Raw genomic sequence first — 16840 nt, forward strand, 5'->3', positions numbered from 1 at the left:
TTGGCAGAAACCCTAAAAACACTCTTGTACTAAAAGGCATCAGCAGTCTGGCAGGTACACCCTCGTGGATACTGCTGATGGCCTTGCTCCAGCCTCTTTAATGACACCTTCCTGAAATGGGATCCTTGTTGGTGTCCATCAGCCCCCGAGACGCATAAAAACAAATCGTGAAAGTGCAGGTTTCCATGGAGAATATATTATGCTTCCTCCTGGCAACCCTTCCCTAGGCAACACTGGGAACTGGTGGCTGTGTGTGTAGAGCGGGGCTGGCTTTGGCCCCTATTAGCAAGGAAGCTGGGAACAGGGCACCTTCCATGTGCACCCAAGGCCTGGGGTCGAGGTGCTCCTCTGGGCTGACAGCTGCCTGGTTCCTTGCTGTGCAGTGGCCCAGGCAGGTGAGAAGGCACAGAAGCTGGTAACTCCTCTACCTGGGGTTGGGTCACTGCTCCCAGGCAAGCAGCTCCTTCCACCAGACCTGAAGGATTCTCCTACTCCCTTTAAAAAATGTATTGCTTAGCATTAGCTGCTGGACAGCTAAATATTTCAGAGGCTGAAAACTTCCTCCGCATTGTGAGGACTCCCACAACCTGCTTCTGCTGTCTCACCTCACCTTCAGCCCTGGCAACAAGGTTGGGATGATTTTCCCTAGGACAGGGGAGTGCCTGTGCTATCAACAGCCAGCTCTGCTTCTGCAGGTTCTGCTCTTTTGGAAACTTGTTTATCAGAAACGGTTAGCAGTTTCTGATAAACAGTTTGCAACTGTTAGCAAGACAGCAGCCTCTCTACTGCTGAGGCTGACCCAAAGTGAGTGAGGTTCTTCTGACTCCACCAGGTCTCCACTCTCCATCGGGTTTAGAGAGATTTCTTTTTGCACATTTTAAGTTCCTCCTAGCCAGGAGGAGACAAAGCTGTGGCACACATTTAGTTGGCATTGCTGTTGTAATGGGAATGTTGGCATTGCTGTTGTAATGGGAAAGCATACATTGGGGAATCACTTTAAACAATGGAGATTTACAGGCAACAGGCCAGGCAAAAAAAAACACAGTGTTTGTGTTATCAGTTGTTAAAAATTACTAGTCTTGCCGAAACAAATGAGCTAGATTGAGACTTTGCTATTATTCAAAAATAGGAAAACCCTAATTGAAACCACATCTCCTCTGAAATTTCCGTCTGCTCGCATTAGAGCATAGTATTCATCCTTCAGCGGAGCAGCCAGGCTGCCCTTGAACAGCCCGTTATCCGCCAGCCTCGCTGTCCCTCCCAGTGGCAGCACTGCTCACACATCAGCAACTAACACTGGTTTAAATCTGTTCTGCTGCTCGGCTGTCATTTGTGGAAAACATTGGGACCAAGGAAGGTTGTGGATGACAGCACGCCCAGACTTAGTGCAATTACTTTCAGTTCTGGCGGGTCGTCCGATGCGACGGGGCTTTACCCTACCCCGAGATAGCAAGGAAATATCTGGTAACAGCACTTGGCTGAGGGCAAAGCGTGTGTTTCAGGGGAGTGTGGTGGGACACAAAATGATTTAACCTTTTGGAAAGCCTTTTATTAAAATGCAGGCCAGCTTTCGACAGAGGGGGTTGAAATAAACGCAATTAACTCTTTGGAGGGAGGACGGGCAGCCCCTTCACTTGGGCACTCCCCGCCTCAAAATGGCGCCCGGCCAGGGGCGCGAGCGGGGCGCAACCCCAGCCCGTCGGCCAACAACATGGCGGCGGCCCCCTCCCCGCCCCGCGCCCCGCCCCCCGCCCGATGGCCACGCCCCTGGTCCCGATGGCCACGCCCCCGCCCACGTGACCTCCCCGCGCGGGAGGCAGCCCAACGCAAAAGGTCGGGCGGCGAGCGGTGGGGTCCTTCGGTGAGCTCCTAGCCCGGGGCTCTCCATCGCGCGCCTGTCAAACCGTTTGCAGCGAAATTGCTCAGGAAAGGGGCAGGAGGAGCGTTTCAGCGTGCCACCACGCTAGAGCCGCCTACAGATTTTCACCGCTCTCCCCTAGCTTCCCCTCTCACCAGCACTTCCCTCGCTGTCCCAGCAGGCAGCGCCGAGGACGCCTCAGTACGGCGGCCGGGGGCAGGGAGGCAACATGGCGGCGGCGGTGGTGGCGGCGGCCGGGCGGGCCTGTGCTAGCGGCGCCGTGCGGGCGGCGTGGCGAGGTGCCGGGGGGGGGCGGGGGGCTCCTTGTCCTACTCCTTCACCAGCCTGTTGTGTTTTGTAGTGCTCTGCAGTCGCTTCTCAAAGCCCAGCTGTGTTATTTTCCCGTTAAAGTGCCCTTAGGAGGAGCGTGCCTGTGTTTTCCAGTCAGAGTCGGGCTGACTTTGGGGCTCTCCTTCAAAAAGTTGTGCTTAAAAAAAAAAATGGGAAAACTCTTCTGATGCGCGAGGAAAAAGTACCGTGTAACTGAAACCTTCTGGCGGGCGGCGCTTCTGCGATACGTAATTCATTCTAACACAGGTTTTATGCTGCAGTTTGACCTGCGGAAGGCATGTTTCCATAGAGAATTAAAATCTCTTCATTAAAAGCGTTGTTAAGCAGTAAGCCCTACTGAGGTTTTGAGGCAGTGTGCCTGTAGTGACTGCGCAGTGCCCCGGCAACCTCGGCCCTTTGTTTTCCTCTCTGCTGCCCTCTCTTTGGCAGCTCTCCCCTTCACCCGCACTGCCCTGCCCTGTCGCAGAGCCCCTGGGCCGGTTTTGTTTCTTTTCTTCTCATATTGTCATCCTTAAGGCTTTGCGTTTGTGAACCCTGATAGTGTTTGGTGGGTTCTCCTGGGTAGCAGCTGGTAGGAGCAGGTGAATCTTAGCCTCTTTCACTTGCTGACCTCTGGGTGGTGGGGTTTGGGTTTGTTAGGGGGTGTAATGACAGGACTCCGTGCAACTTAACAGCCAGCACCGTGTGGGCAGGTTTGGAAGAGTCCTGATGAAAAGTATGTACGTACTATGGGAAGTTCTTAGGGGAGGAATCATCTCTTGCATTGGAGTCTGCCTTGAGACCCATCTTATATTTCTGTCTCCTTCTGTTCTCACTTTTCTTCCAAAGTGACTTCCATCCTAACAGTCAATGTATGCCATCAGTTGTGGACCCTGCTAATAAGTATTCATGAACTGTCTCAGAACCCTTTATATAACCTAAGTAGCCTTAAGTCCTAGGTGGAAGTCATAACTAAGTTAATTAATTACACCCGTTAATGCCTGTGTGTCGTCTGGGGAAAGGCTGCTAAATAATAAATCTTGCTGGAGACTGAGGTGGGAAGAAATGACAGATCACGTTGGTAAAAATACTTTAAGCTTGGTGTTGGAACACCTGGAGGCTGGTTGGGTTTTGCTTTTGGCAGAATACCTCCCTTCTTTCTCCCCTGGCTTCAAAGCCAAGATAAAGTTCTCTAGCATTTCTTTGGCCTCTAGAAGCTTCACCGCCTTCCCTTCCTTGAGTGCTAAAAACCAGCTAAGCAGTTAATGAATTTCTTTTTTCTTCTTCGGGGCTGTGTATAATGAAGTGATGCCTATTCTGTAGCCAAGCAGCAATTAAAGGCTGAGCATTCGGGGAGGTTTGAAAGCAGGCCAGTGGTGTTTCCTTGGTGGAGGGAAACACTTTTGCTGCCTAACCACAGAGTATCTCTTTAATTATGTCTTGCAAGTGGACCAGGAAACTAAAAAGCTGCAACTGCTCTTAAATCATTTGTTAAAGTAATAAGGGTCATTTTAGGTGTTACCCTCTAAGGCTTTGTGGTATCATTACCTTTGTTATTCCGTGCTTAGCCCAGGCCGATAGTGACCTTCTCCATGTGCTGTGATTTTTAAATGCCTGGCTTTCAGCTTGAGAGATTGTTCTTCACATCCAAATTTTTCCAAGATAGCAGGAGGAGTTTTTAAAAAGCAATTTGTATTAGTGCAAAGATTTCATTACTGCATGGCACTTGAGCACTCGCGAGACGCCAGGAAAAAAATAGTAACAACTCTGAAGTGTCTTCCCTGCTGCGAATATTGGTATGAGTGCATTGTTTCTGTACATAAGTTTCATTTGAGTAAAAAGCAGTAAGCAAAATGTGAAATGGAAAAACCCTAGGCAAGAAAAAAGTTCATTGCCCATTAGAGAATAAGCGCATAGCGCTTGATATCTTCAAAACTGCAATTTGGAATTTAATCAGAACACACCTCTGTTTTCTTGTACTTAAACTTTTTAAGAATGTCTCGGTTATTTTGGTCTAGAGCCTCCTGTGTGTATGCCTGGAACTATACTCAGGCAATTTTTGCAAAGAGTTCTAATTATAGCTGCACAATAAGCATCCTGATGGCTCTTTCCTAAGTTTTGTTGTGGTTCTTTTTTTTTACAGTGCACTTTTCGCTGCTGAGACCAGCTTCCTGCAGTGTTTCTTTCTCTGAAGTACAGAACTAAGAACGGTTTTCCATATTTGATTCCCCTGGAAAATAATTACAGAAGTAGAGGGGATTATTAAATCGTTGCCAATTTTCTTTTTTTTTTTAAAAGAAAAAAAAAAGGTGTGGTCATTCTTGCTGAACAGTGCATTCACTAGTTAAGCAAATGCGTGGATGTTCAGACAGCTTGACGTCTTCCAAGATATTGGGGAAAAAATGGCAATGTGTATGAATTTGGGGCACTCTGTCGGGAGAGGTGCTGCATTCTGCACATAAATCTCCTAAAGGTGGTGTGTTAACCAGTATGTGAAGGTTAGGAAAGTTATGATGAAATAGGCACATTAAAATAGTAGACGTGTGTGTGAGTGAGTGTTTAAAAAAAAAAAAAAAGAAGAAAAGAAAAACAGTTAGGGACTAAAAGATTGTAGGAATAACTGTTAAACTGTTAGGTTTCCATTTCCACCTGTCCTGAGATGAGTTCTCCTGTTACATCTTGTGAGAAAAATGAAGTGGCTTTACTCTGCTTTTATGAGGTAAATTTCAAGTGCCAAAAATGCACACACATGTATACAGAAGTTATATATCGTATAAAATTCTATGTTTAGCCAGTGAAAGATAACATCTAAGTCAGGCCAGGGTTGTAAGTGTAATGTTTATATCAGGGAAATAAGTATGCAGTGAGGGGTTAATTTTCCATTAGTGCAGAGCAGGACTTAAATATAGTAAGCAGGCATTTTTTTTCCTGCTGTGTTGATTTGTCTTTTGCTGGTGGCAAGACATCAGCCCTGCATTTGTGACCTGTCTTGCTTTTACAGACGGTTCAGTTTTGAATAGCTTATGGTAAGACACATTTTAGATTTTTAAAGAAAAATCCCATCACATGTGTTTGGAGGATCTGTAGAGAGGATACGATGCATTAACTGTGCATGCTTATGTAGCACAGGCCAGTTTGATTGAGATGTGACATTTCCAACTGTTTACCTTGCATAAATACTTTTATTTGCTCGGCTTTCAAAGTGTCTATTCCCTTGGTAGCAGTATGCACAGAGAAAAGTTGGGGGGGTATACTTTAGTAAATACAGGCACTTGGGGTTTCAGGCTTTTCATGGTTATTGGGTGGTTTTTTTTTCTTTTCTTTTTTTTTTTAGGGTGTGTGTGTGTGTGTGTTTTTTTCTATCTTCCTCTTCCTTTTGTCCTGCTGCATTTCGGAGACCAAAGCAGTCGTGTGTCTGGAATATTGTCAATAAAGCCCCTGGGATTTGTTAAACATAAGAATTTAATTTTCAGCTCAGAACTGATATTCTCTTAGTGCCAGCCTCAAAAGTATAAATTTAAAACTTATGTCACTTTAACGTTTTCTTTAAGGATTTAATCTCTTTTAATAGGAGATTTGTCATTGGTCTCAGACAAACAAGGTCTCACCCTGTGCTTTAACAACTTGTTACAAATTGTACATCTTAAAGCCACTTTGAATCACCAGACTTGTTGAGATCACTTGGTGACCGTTTTTCTATAAAACTAGTGTTTATTTGGCTTCATTTTTTGGCATTTAACTTTTCTTTTGTGCCCCAGTTGTTCTGACAGAATTCTGTTTCTGCAGCACTTCATCTGATCTCACTGCCTAGCGATTCATTTTGTGTTGATTCTATTGCTTCTGTATAGACTTTTTCACATTGCCATCTTAATTTTGGAAGGAGATGGTATTGGGTATGTGGAACTTTGCTAATGAATGTAGGAGTAAAAAGGAAGACCAAAAACCACTCCCCCAAATTGCATTACAAATACTTTTGATAATGACATAAACTGTCAAGTACTCTTACGTTTTATTTTCTGAATGAATGAGTTGTTTCTTAGGCTTTAAAATATGATTCCATACTGGAGAACTGTTTCTGATGATATTCTGAATAGTGACCAGTTGCTGATCTTGTTAAACTCCAACAGAGAACCCTGAGTGAATGTCCATCAAGCCAGTTTGATGAATGGTGTAAAAGGAGCGTTGCATCATTATGCATTGGTAAAAGATGCAGAAATTTTCCATATGGCACCCCTTGGCATGTTGATGAGAGTTAGGATTTTTCTGAAATTAAAATAACTGTGGAAGAGGTTTTGGGGCAAATCCACAGGGTGATCATTAGCAGAACCAGAAACTATTCGCAAAAGAATTCTAGGAGACCTCAAGGACAAAAAAATGAATGCTGGTAAGGTGTGTAACCCCACCTTTGAAACTGCTGTGGTACCTGGAAAGTGGAAGGTGGTACGTGTGACGTAAAGCTGCATTACGATGTATGTTGCACTGAAGCAATGTCTTCTGGAGATGAAAAGAGCTTGTATAATAGGCTAGCTTTGCAGTACCCAAATCCAGAGGTTGTTGGGAAAGGTACTTCTGGAGGTATATTTTCCTTTTGGGACCCCAGAGTAAGTCAGGTTGGTGTAATAACGGAATAGATGAGGTTGGAAGCCTCTGAAAATCATCTAGCCCAACCCCCTGCTCAGTGCAGATTGTCCAGGGTCATTTTCAGTTCAGAATAAAAAAGTGCTTCCTTATGTTCAGGTAGAATTTGGAGGTTTAAACTTACTCCCATTGCCTCTTGTCTTGTTACTGAGCACTGCTGAGAAGAGCCTGGCTCTGTTTTCTTTGCACAGAAGAAGGTGCATTCTCACTCTGTCAGTAATTTGTTAGAAACCTAGCTTTCTTCTCTTTGTGGCATTTCCTATTGCAACATTCCCCCCACCTCTGTCTGCAGCTTGCTTTGTGCTTCAAGACAGTAGGTTCATGTCTGATGCCCTTTAGAAAATGCTATGAGTAAATGTTATTAGATTCCTTTTTTTGGGCTTTGTTTTTGGGTTGGCTTGGGTTTGTTGTTTTGTTGTTGGTTTGTTTTTTTTTTTTAGCTTGTTTTAGGGTGTTTTTTTGTGATGTGTATACTTGAAGGACCTAGCGATTTCAAGATGAAAATGTCATATATCTAACCACCTTTCTGTCTCCATCCTCAGGGTTTGCTTCTGCGCCAGTGAAAGGGAGTTGCTGTTCCTATTCTAGCCTGGCATGGGCTCTCCAGGTGCAGTGTTCCATCTCTGCCCCCCGGAATGTCACACTACAGCAGTGCAGACAAAGCAGTTTCTTCAATATGTGTAAGTCTTGAGTTAGTTTAAAATTATAATCTGTGGTAAATAAAAGAAGGAAGGGAAAGCTTGCTTCTATTTTTGGTAACTTTTTTCTAGCTACAACTACCGTCTTATGAGATATGTAACAACAGTTGTTGATAGAATTGTGTGCACAAGGGCAGTGTGTTTTAATGGGAAGCAACGATTTGATTTGTGTAGAAGTGAATCCATCTAAAATACTTTATTGGATGGGAGGGGGAAACACCTTCCCCTCTGTTTCCTAGTTCTTTATTGACAATATAAATTGTGTGTTTATTTTCCAAATGTTTTTTGAGCCATAGGCAAGATACACTATTCAAGCTGTGCTGTCTCAAAAATGAAATAATTAAAATGCAATAAAATGCTAAACAAAAACTGTTGATAACGTCCTGCTAATTGTCAGACCAGCTGCAGTATTATCCCTCAGTCCTGAAAGGAATTACACACATGCTTAACATAATTGAGAAATGATGGCTGTTTAAGTTCGTGCTCGGGACCGCAAACTGAGATAGCGGAGGCATCATCCCACCTGTTTTGTGGTTCCTTATCTATGGCGTTTTCCCATGGAGGAAAAGAAGGAATAGTAAGCACATAATCTCTGGAGCAGATAACTGGAGCAGTTTGACAGTCACAGTTCTTAGACTTTTTATAATCTATAGACTACAAAAGATCTGTTTAAAAAAAGTCAGGCTTTCAGAACTGATGGTCTTTTTCTATTCTTTTCAACGTTATTGAGGTAAAGTTAACTTTTCTTTGTATTTTGTATATAAAGGGGGGTTTAAGTAATCGTGCTGTCTGTTCCTCTTATCCGGTTAATTTTGACTGTTGTCTGATTTCAAGCAAATGACAGTAGAGAGGGCTCAAGAGGCCTGCGAAGGGCTGCAGCATGAACTGCATGGGGAAGGCTTCCTAAGGATGCCAACTTCAGGAAAAATTAATTTAGAACTTTTCCTTAGGTGCCGGTCACAAGACCAAGACTATGTAAGAAGATAAGCGTTGTTGTTTTTTTTTTATCTTAAATTTAAAATATAACATTGCAATCATTTCACTGTGATTACTCTTTGTAGCTTAGATATTGCCTTAATTTATGCTTATGTTCATATTCATAACATCTAGGTGAGCTCTGTTTTAACGAGAATTTTGCCAGCTGTCTTTTTAGATGACTTAATTAAAAGTATTTGTGTAATGACATCCCTATTGTTTGACTCAATGAAACTGTAAACAAGTTATATCTGAGCAAGCTACATAAAACTGCTGGCTTATTTAATAAGATGTAAGAACTTGGAAGAACTTAAGTGTACTTCTTATATGTATTCAGCAGAGACAGAAGTCAGTCCGAGTTTTTTGTTTGTTTTCAAGGACCAAACTCTGGAAAAAATAATATTATGTTATCATTTTGAAGTTGTGTGCTACCTTACTTTGTAGGCTGTTTTGTTAAAAAGGCAGGTTACCAAAGTGGGTTGAACATAAAGTAGTTAAGAACAGTTTTATGCTTTCTCAAAGTAATCAAGAAGGCTGGATAAATAAGAGATCCCATAGGAACCTGGAGATTAGAGTAATTGCTTTTTCTTGTCCAATTCATCATGCGGTTCACTTGGAAATGTAAAATTTTATACTATTGATCCCAAGTATGAGCCAAATCTGCAGAGTCCCCTACTAATATGGTAATGATAGATGGAGTGTGCACTGCTAATCTTTCACTTATTTCTCTCAAACTTTCACTGTTCTTTTTCCGCTCAGATGAACGCACTGAAAAGATAAGCCACTGAGTTAAAATAGCAGCAAAGTTTTGTGCAATTCATTTGTTCTATTTCTGAATGCAGATGCAAGTAGTAAGGCCTGTTGTGTTGTACCTCGATCTATACTGGGCTTAGGACATGCCACCAGCCTGTTTGATTCTGTATGTTTCCTGAAACATATTTGGGATCACTTGATTGTTGGAATTTGAAAGATTGGTGTCAGGGAGCAGATGTATGGGGCACAGAGAATTGGGCTTTGTAAACATCTGGAAGGAAAATACCTCAGTGCTGAGGGAATCAAACAGAAGCTGGATTTGTGAGAGTGGAGAACAGGATGGCCTCATGTCTGGGGAGAACAGAAACTCCCAACAGCTGACTTCTGTGGAGTATCCTTGAGAGAAGAGGAGGAGTCTTATGTGGATTATGAGATCAACAGAGGGAAGTGCAAGGTCCTGTACCTGGTAAGGAACAACCCCAGGCACCAATACGTGCTGTGGGCACCCAGCTGGGGAGCAGCTGGGCAGAGACGTGCCTGGGGGTCTTGGTGGACACTGAGCTGAACATGAGCCAGTGGTGTGCCCTGACCACTAAAAAGGCTAATGGTGTCTTGGGCTCCATTAAAAATGCTGCTTTATTGGGATGGAGACCCATGGGGTGGCTGCATGGACTGCCCTGAGAAATGGTGGATCTCCCGTCCCTGGAGATCTTCAGAAGCTGTCAGGACATGGTCCTGGGCAACTGGATCTAGGCAGCCCTTCCTGGGCAGGGAGCTGGGACTGGATGAGCTCCAGAGGTCCCTTCCAAGCTCAGCCATCCCATGATGCTGGGGCCAGCTGTGATTGTTGCAAAGCTCTGACTCAACGCTGAGTGTGTCGAGGGGGTGGGAAGCTCTGGGACTTTGCTGAACCGAGGGGCTGACTAGAACGGGGGCTCAGTTTGTCTTGTTTATAGGAAGTTTTGGGCAGACTAGTTTCATCTTGGTGGTGCAAGTGATGAGACAGTAAAAGGAAAATGACTTTTCCTTGTCGGGTACAGAGTCCTTTGAAAAGCTGCCCTTTGACTGAAAAGGTTGGTTTTGTTTTTCCTGGCTGGTAATTTTTGGAGGAAGGCTGCTGGTTTCGGAATAGCTCTTCTTGCCAAGCTGTCTTCCCTTCCTTTTTTCCATAAGAAGTAAATAGCTTAATAGTTGGAGCTGAATAGTTAAACACAATAAAATCTTCAAAATTCAAATGAAGTACAATATTAACAGTATAAATCACATTATGGCACTCATATCCTTTAGCAGTGCAGTTGTTTCAGAAGTGTGGTAACATTAAAAATGCAGATACGATCGTTTTATGTGAAACATTTTCAAGTGAAATGTCAAATGACAGTCCTATGACTGAGGAAACTGACAGTACTTTTTTGTCTCATTGGCGAAGGTTTATTTCTCTTCCATCATATTCTTAAGGTATTAACACGTTCTTGTTAGCAGGGTCACCTGTACCTTCCACTTGATCTTTAAAAATAGTTTAACTCATTCAAATGGGAGGAATTGCAGTTAACCTAGGCAGTCTGTGATCCTGTCCCATCACTAAGCCATGTTCTTTAGTGCCACATCCACACGTCTCTTGAATACCTCCAGGGATGGGGACTCCACCAGTGCCCTGGGCAGCCCAGCGCAGTCCTCGACCACCCCTTCCATGAAGACATTCTCCCTAATGCCCCATCTAAACCTCCCCTGGCACAGCTTGAGCCTGTTAAATTCCACCAGTCCAGACTTTCTGGGCAGATGCTCAAGCTTGTAGCTCTTGAGAAACAAACACCGATGCTGTATGTTTCGTGGAAGAAGTATGTATCCGTCTCCAGAAAATGTGGGATAAATACCTTTTAAATTTAAGAGCCGCAGAATTGGGTTGAAATACATAGGCCATCATTCCTGAAGGCAGCACAGGCACACAGGTGTGTCATGAATACTGAAACTGTTTGACCCTAATCGTACAAACCTTTTTGGCTCTAACAGCAAGCAAAATTTCCTCAACATCCATTGTGTATCCGAGTGTATATGAGACTAAAGAACTTTTGTTTGAAACGGTGATTATATCAGAATTATGCTTTCCCACTCACAGTATTAATTCCATTAGTTACCATTGGGAACAAATGAAAAGAAGTGCTTAATTTCTCTGTTGCTAGGTGATATTTCCTCATACATTAGAATACAGAGTAAGGAACATGACAATCCTTTGGAGCTCATAGAACTAGACGGTAATAACGAAGGGGGAGTCATTTAGACCAACAGTATACAATCATAGACTAACATGCCTTGTCTCTAGGTGCTCTGCTTACTGCAAGCAATTGCACTCAGTATAAATCTTGGTGTTCCTTATTGCAAACATCAGTTCTTGAAAGCCTGTTTTTTTTTTTTTAATTACATTTGATATTAAATTTTCCCAGTCCTATGTGAGTTGTCTTTGGATTGAGTTGTTCATTTTTCTGCCTTGCCCGATTGACATTAAAGTGGAGAAAAAGATCTTTTCAATTCCTAAAGATTTTTTTTCTTTAAATACGACTACTCCAGATAAACAACTGAGTTACCACTTGTCACCGTTTTTTTTTATTTATGAGGCGGATACGTTTGTGTGCGTGTATGTTGAAGAACAGTTGGTTAACTTTTTTAATTTAAAAAAAAAAAGGGGGGGGTGAATATTAAATGCCTTACAGCTAAGTGTACTGATGGGGGTGCATTTTAACTGTTTTTGGTTTGTTACTGAAAAGTGTAACTTTTGTGAAACCTCCAGAGGTTTCTTTGTACCACCATAATGCAGTATGCAATATTTCCAGTTACTGGGAAGTTACCCCAGCTTTTCTGCTTGCAGGATGGGATCAGACAGGCAGTGAAGAAGTTGAGGTGTCACGTGTTGGCAGGCAGTTGCAGTTTGGAGCAAGGGCAGATCTCATCTGGGATGAACACACATTTCAGAAACGGCTTTAGAATCTCATGTTTTATAAATAAGTCATCCAATATTAGTATGCAATTATTCCATTTTTCTCTCATAAATCTATTTGTATTGTCTGTACAATATTCTTTTCTGAATTAGTAAAGGAGTTGAATTGTTCCTGTAAGTATCTTTAAACAGGCTGATAAGATTTCTATATCTAAAACAGGAAAATGCTATATTGGAAACCTAGTTTGCCAGGACTAAATGGTGGTATGGACTCGGTTGACAGTTTTTGAATAGTAGTTGAGTTCAATTTAAGATTATGAAGGGATATAAAATCATACTCCATCTTTGTTTGAGATGCTTCACCTCTGTTGTTCCAGAGTTAAGTGTTTCATGTAATTCTGAGACTATCTGCAGCTATGAATAAGTGTTGTGCTTGGAAGTAAAAGTTAATGCAATCAGAAGTGACATCTAAGTTGTTTGCATCATGTTCAGCCACTGAAATGAGTTGTAGGTTTTGTTCTTATGACAGGTGGTCTACGTATGTCTTTGCGCAGCACTTCTGTATCAACTGTTTTGTAGCTTTGTTTATTGTTATTAAGCACTCTTTATAAGCCTGTGGAGAGAGAAGGTAAGACATTGTAAGGCCCAGATTTAAATATATAGTTGAGCACTCCTTTTCCTGACCTCAGTGATTTAGATTGCAGTTCATTACCAAATTCTAAATGGTTAGAGCAGTTCATGTAGCCTGCTGTGTGCCAGCCTCTTCTCTTTCCTTTCTTTCTCCAGTGGGGAGAGGGAGAGTGGGACAAGTGTTTTGGGAGCTATGTTTAATTTTTTGTTGTTGTTGTTCTTAGGTAATTCTTTGAATAATTGTAAATATTGTTTCAGTGCCTTGGTCTTTTTTGTTTTCTGCTGCCCATATGCTGCTTTTTTTCCTAATAAAACCACCTATAACCAGAAATATTCTGAAGTTTTTGGCTAATTATGCGGACAAAATTGAAGCACCAGGAACCTATACTTGTTACACAAGGAGAGAAGAAAACTAATGGAAGATACATCAAACCACATATGTTTGAGACTGAAAATCATCTTGGATTTCTCAGGCTTTGTATCTAGTTAAAAATTAAGATCAGAGGCACCAACTATTCTCAAGGTTACTGTGTGTAGCAGCAGAAAAAATACTTGAGAATTCCTGGTGAGGAACTTCTCACCTGGCAGTGCGCTGCGAGAGAGCATCCTTCTTGTTCAGGTGCTGCAGCACGGGGACCTACGCTCCCTTAAGTCATCTTAAGGGCTGTGGTGGGTGATCCTTCCATGTCCTGGATGGTGCGCTTGTGGAATCAACTTACAGCCCAATGCTGCTTTAGCTATTGAAAAAATTGTTCAGTGCTGTGAGCGACTTCATGTTGAGCTACGGAATATTTGCAAGAGGTGCACAGTTGATACACTGCCCATGAAAATATTACCCATCAGAAAGACACAAGGGTTGCTTTTTTTTTTTTTGAGGACTTTCCCTGGCCACTGTGGAAACGAGCTGTGCAGAGTGTTTGTCTGTGTTCTCTAATTTATTTAAGTAACTTTTTTTTTTCCTGAATTGGCATGTTTGTCTTGCTCTTCAGTAATTGATTCTGAGCATCTCATGATTGTGTAGTAGCCATGAAATTATTACAAAAAAAAAAAAAAAAAAATTTAGCATGAAAGCTGAGGCACAGAATCCAATCTACCAAACCGTACAGTGACCTCTTACTGGGACGTTTTGTAGTCTGGCATGACTTAAAAACTGACTCCTAAAATATTTTTAATTCTAAATTTTAGTTTTTTACCATAATGGAAATGTACATGACTTACAAGGACACTGTCGTAGTGATTGATTTTTCCAAGGTGCTAAATTGTATGATTAAGTGACAGTCTGTTTTCTCCATTCTCATCCCATGTCAGATAATACCTAAAGACCAGCTTGAGGGTGTGCCTTTCACTCACTTTTCATACCTCTGCAATGCTTGGTCTATTCTTAATCAGCCCTCAGAGTTTCAAGTTGCGGTGAGATGATAGAAATATGTGGGGTTTTTTTTAGGAGCTCAAGGAGGAAAGAAAGGAAGAAATGAATGAGCATGCAGGGATGACTCTTCAGAAAACCCTCACAACTTTCAATGATTTATGGCGTGGAATTTGTTGTGTTTATAGCTCTAGGTGGCTTTTTCTTCTGTGAGTTTGTTCAGCTGCTTTTGCCGCTTGTAAATGATCCAACAATAGCGCGTTCTCTCTTGGGGAGATGGAGAAGCATGTGTTCATTAGAGAAGACAAGGTCAAGGAAATGTTCTCTGCACTTCGGTACAGTGAGGTTTTGTGATGCCTTGGTTCCTAGAGGAGTTGATAAGCCTTTGACCTTCCTCCAAGAAAAACTGTCTACTTGCGGTCATTAAGCAGCTGAGTCTAGACTATGTAATTTATCTTGCAACTTGTAATAGAATATGTAAGCATTCCCCTTGGAGATGCTTTTTCATATTTCATCTGTGTGGAGTATTTTTCTTCCAAATTCTGTTTTTGTTTTGTGACTGGAAAAGGGAAATGTTCGAGATACCATACCATTTTGGAATTCATCTGCTACCAAAAGTTTTTTATTCCAAGCTTAAGTCTGGAAGTGAACATTAGTGATTGGAAAGACCTTATAAAGTTCCTTAAGGTAGTGCAGATACGTAGATGTAATGGCATTAGCAGGAAGCAGTGCAGTGAAGCAAGCAAGTTTATTATAACATCCTTTTTCTTTTTTTACTACATCATTAATATTAATGTCTTTGGATCTGTGGTGGTGTTCTGCCGCAAGACTATTTGTCATGGAAAAAAATTAAGCCAAAGTTGCTTGTATAAGTGGAAGAAGTGAGCCTATTTAGCCGTTTCACTAAGTTAATCCTTTCTTCCAATTTTATTCCCTTCTATTTTCCGATTTACTGCTATTTGTCATTCCATTTTTGTAGCTTATATTTTAAGCAAGCTGGGAGCTCTCATCTTCCAGGAGGCAAAGAAATCTACTTTTAATCTCAGTTTATCAGGGTCATGGATTTTGTTATTTTTTTAATATGGTTTCCAGCAAGCTGTTTTGTCAATATGTGTGAGTTACTGAGGTGTGATCTAATATACATCTTCCTCTGAAGTAAGAAGTAGGCTATCTGGTTTCTGAAATTGGGGTATAGTATAAAAAGGCACAGAACAAAATCCTTTTCAAAATATTACACCTTTTATGTAGATTAAGTAAAATAGAGTGGCATCTTTAAAGCTTACTATCGGTGGTTGTTGGCGATCAGCTTGCATAAAGCGTGCTTGCAGCAAAATTCAGTAGTGGATCTTTTTCCTGGCCATAAAATGTAAGTGTGTGATGTGTGAGATTTTATTTTGGCTAGTAGCTATGTGTTTTTCAGTAACTGGCTAGAAATGTGTGGTGGGTTTCATGACTGAGGCTATTTTAGTGGTGGAGGAGCACCTGCAGCTTCCTGTTTTACCGAGCTGCTGCAGAAACAAAATAAAGGTAAGACCTCAGATCATTTACAGACAGCATACCTACTGTGCTGTCTTCATCTCAGAGTTTCTCTGCAAATGTAAAAAGCACTACAGCGATCCTCATTTCTGTCAGGGGTTATTTTCTCCACTGCAAGAGCTTTTTCCTGTCTTATCTTTGTATGTGCTCTCCAGTCATCTCAGTGCCAAGTCACATTACAGTTTTCTTCGTTGCTGTGTTGTCTGTCATAGGCGAAAGTCCGTAAGATTACAGTGGTGGGGTCATTGCTTATCCCTTCCGTATTCCATTCTCTTCGCTTTGTCTTAAAGTCATTCTGATATCTGCCATCTTATAAAGAGCTCTCAGCTCTGGAGCCTGCAGGCTTCCCACGCGTTTCATTAAATACAGCTGCTTTCCAAACACATGATGATACTGTTATAGATCGATTAAATGAACTGCACTTTGGTACCAAGTGTGACGTTTTCCTCTCGTTCTGATGTTATCAGATTATGTGCGGTGCTTGAGGCCAAAACTAGGCTCTGTTCGACCTCATCGTGCCGGATCTGTTGGCATAGACTGCTCTCCTTTGGTACAGTGCAGTCTCCTTACCCTGTGACTTCTGCTGCTTTCTCTGTGTGGGGATTAAGCAGTGTTACTTAGAGTACAGTTCAAAAGCTGTTTGTTTTTTTTCTTTTTTTTTCTTTTTTTGGGTGCCTTACCAGCTCAGGAGCCCCTTGTTCTTGTCTCTCAGCTGCTGGTTCCTGCCCCCGTGCAGCCTCCTCGGAAGCTGTTGTGACCCTCTGTGAAGCCACACAAACTGAAGACTGGGGAGCTGCTCCAGTTTAAAAATAACCCAGCAGAGAAACACATGAAAGCCTTCATTTTAATTCCGTGTTTCCAGGCTAGCAGGATTATTATTTTTTTAAAAAAATGAATTTGCTAGTTATGCGATGTTTCCTGAATAAACTAAGAAGCTTAACATGATCCGTCATCAACCTTCCAGCTCGTGCCACAGTCTTATAGTCTGCTTTAAGAACTTGAAAAGCCACGTCATACATCACCTCCTTACCACCAGCCTTTGTCTATATCGAACTCTAATTCAGTGTATTTTTAGGGTAGTATTTGCTAGTTGTAGAGAGTCTAGTATCTGTCACAGCTTGTCTTTT

The 16840-nt window shown here is 42.0% G+C and overlaps 1 protein-coding gene across 2 annotated transcripts in view; it reads left to right on the forward strand.

The window, feature by feature from the left end:
* The first annotated feature begins 1856 nt into the window (after window positions 1-1856).
* MRPS5 (mitochondrial ribosomal protein S5) overlaps window positions 1857-16840 on the forward strand; it is a 47923-nt gene continuing 32939 nt past the window's right edge. Inside the window, exons 1-2 of one of the 2 annotated variants that reach the window (XM_066993507.1) lie at window positions 1857-1861; window positions 7369-7506. In XM_066993507.1, coding sequence (XP_066849608.1) covers window positions 7503-7506 — 4 coding nt within the window. In that variant the 5' untranslated portion in view covers window positions 1857-1861; window positions 7369-7502. Of the gene's footprint in view, window positions 1862-2017; window positions 2158-7368; window positions 7507-16840 lie in introns of those variants that run through there. The other variant, XM_048048381.2, reaches the window with a different exon arrangement.

This window comes from Anser cygnoides, chromosome 3 (genome assembly GCF_040182565.1).
Source record: "Anser cygnoides isolate HZ-2024a breed goose chromosome 3, Taihu_goose_T2T_genome, whole genome shotgun sequence".
In the NCBI taxonomy this organism is placed as follows: Eukaryota; Metazoa; Chordata; class Aves; order Anseriformes; family Anatidae; genus Anser; species Anser cygnoides.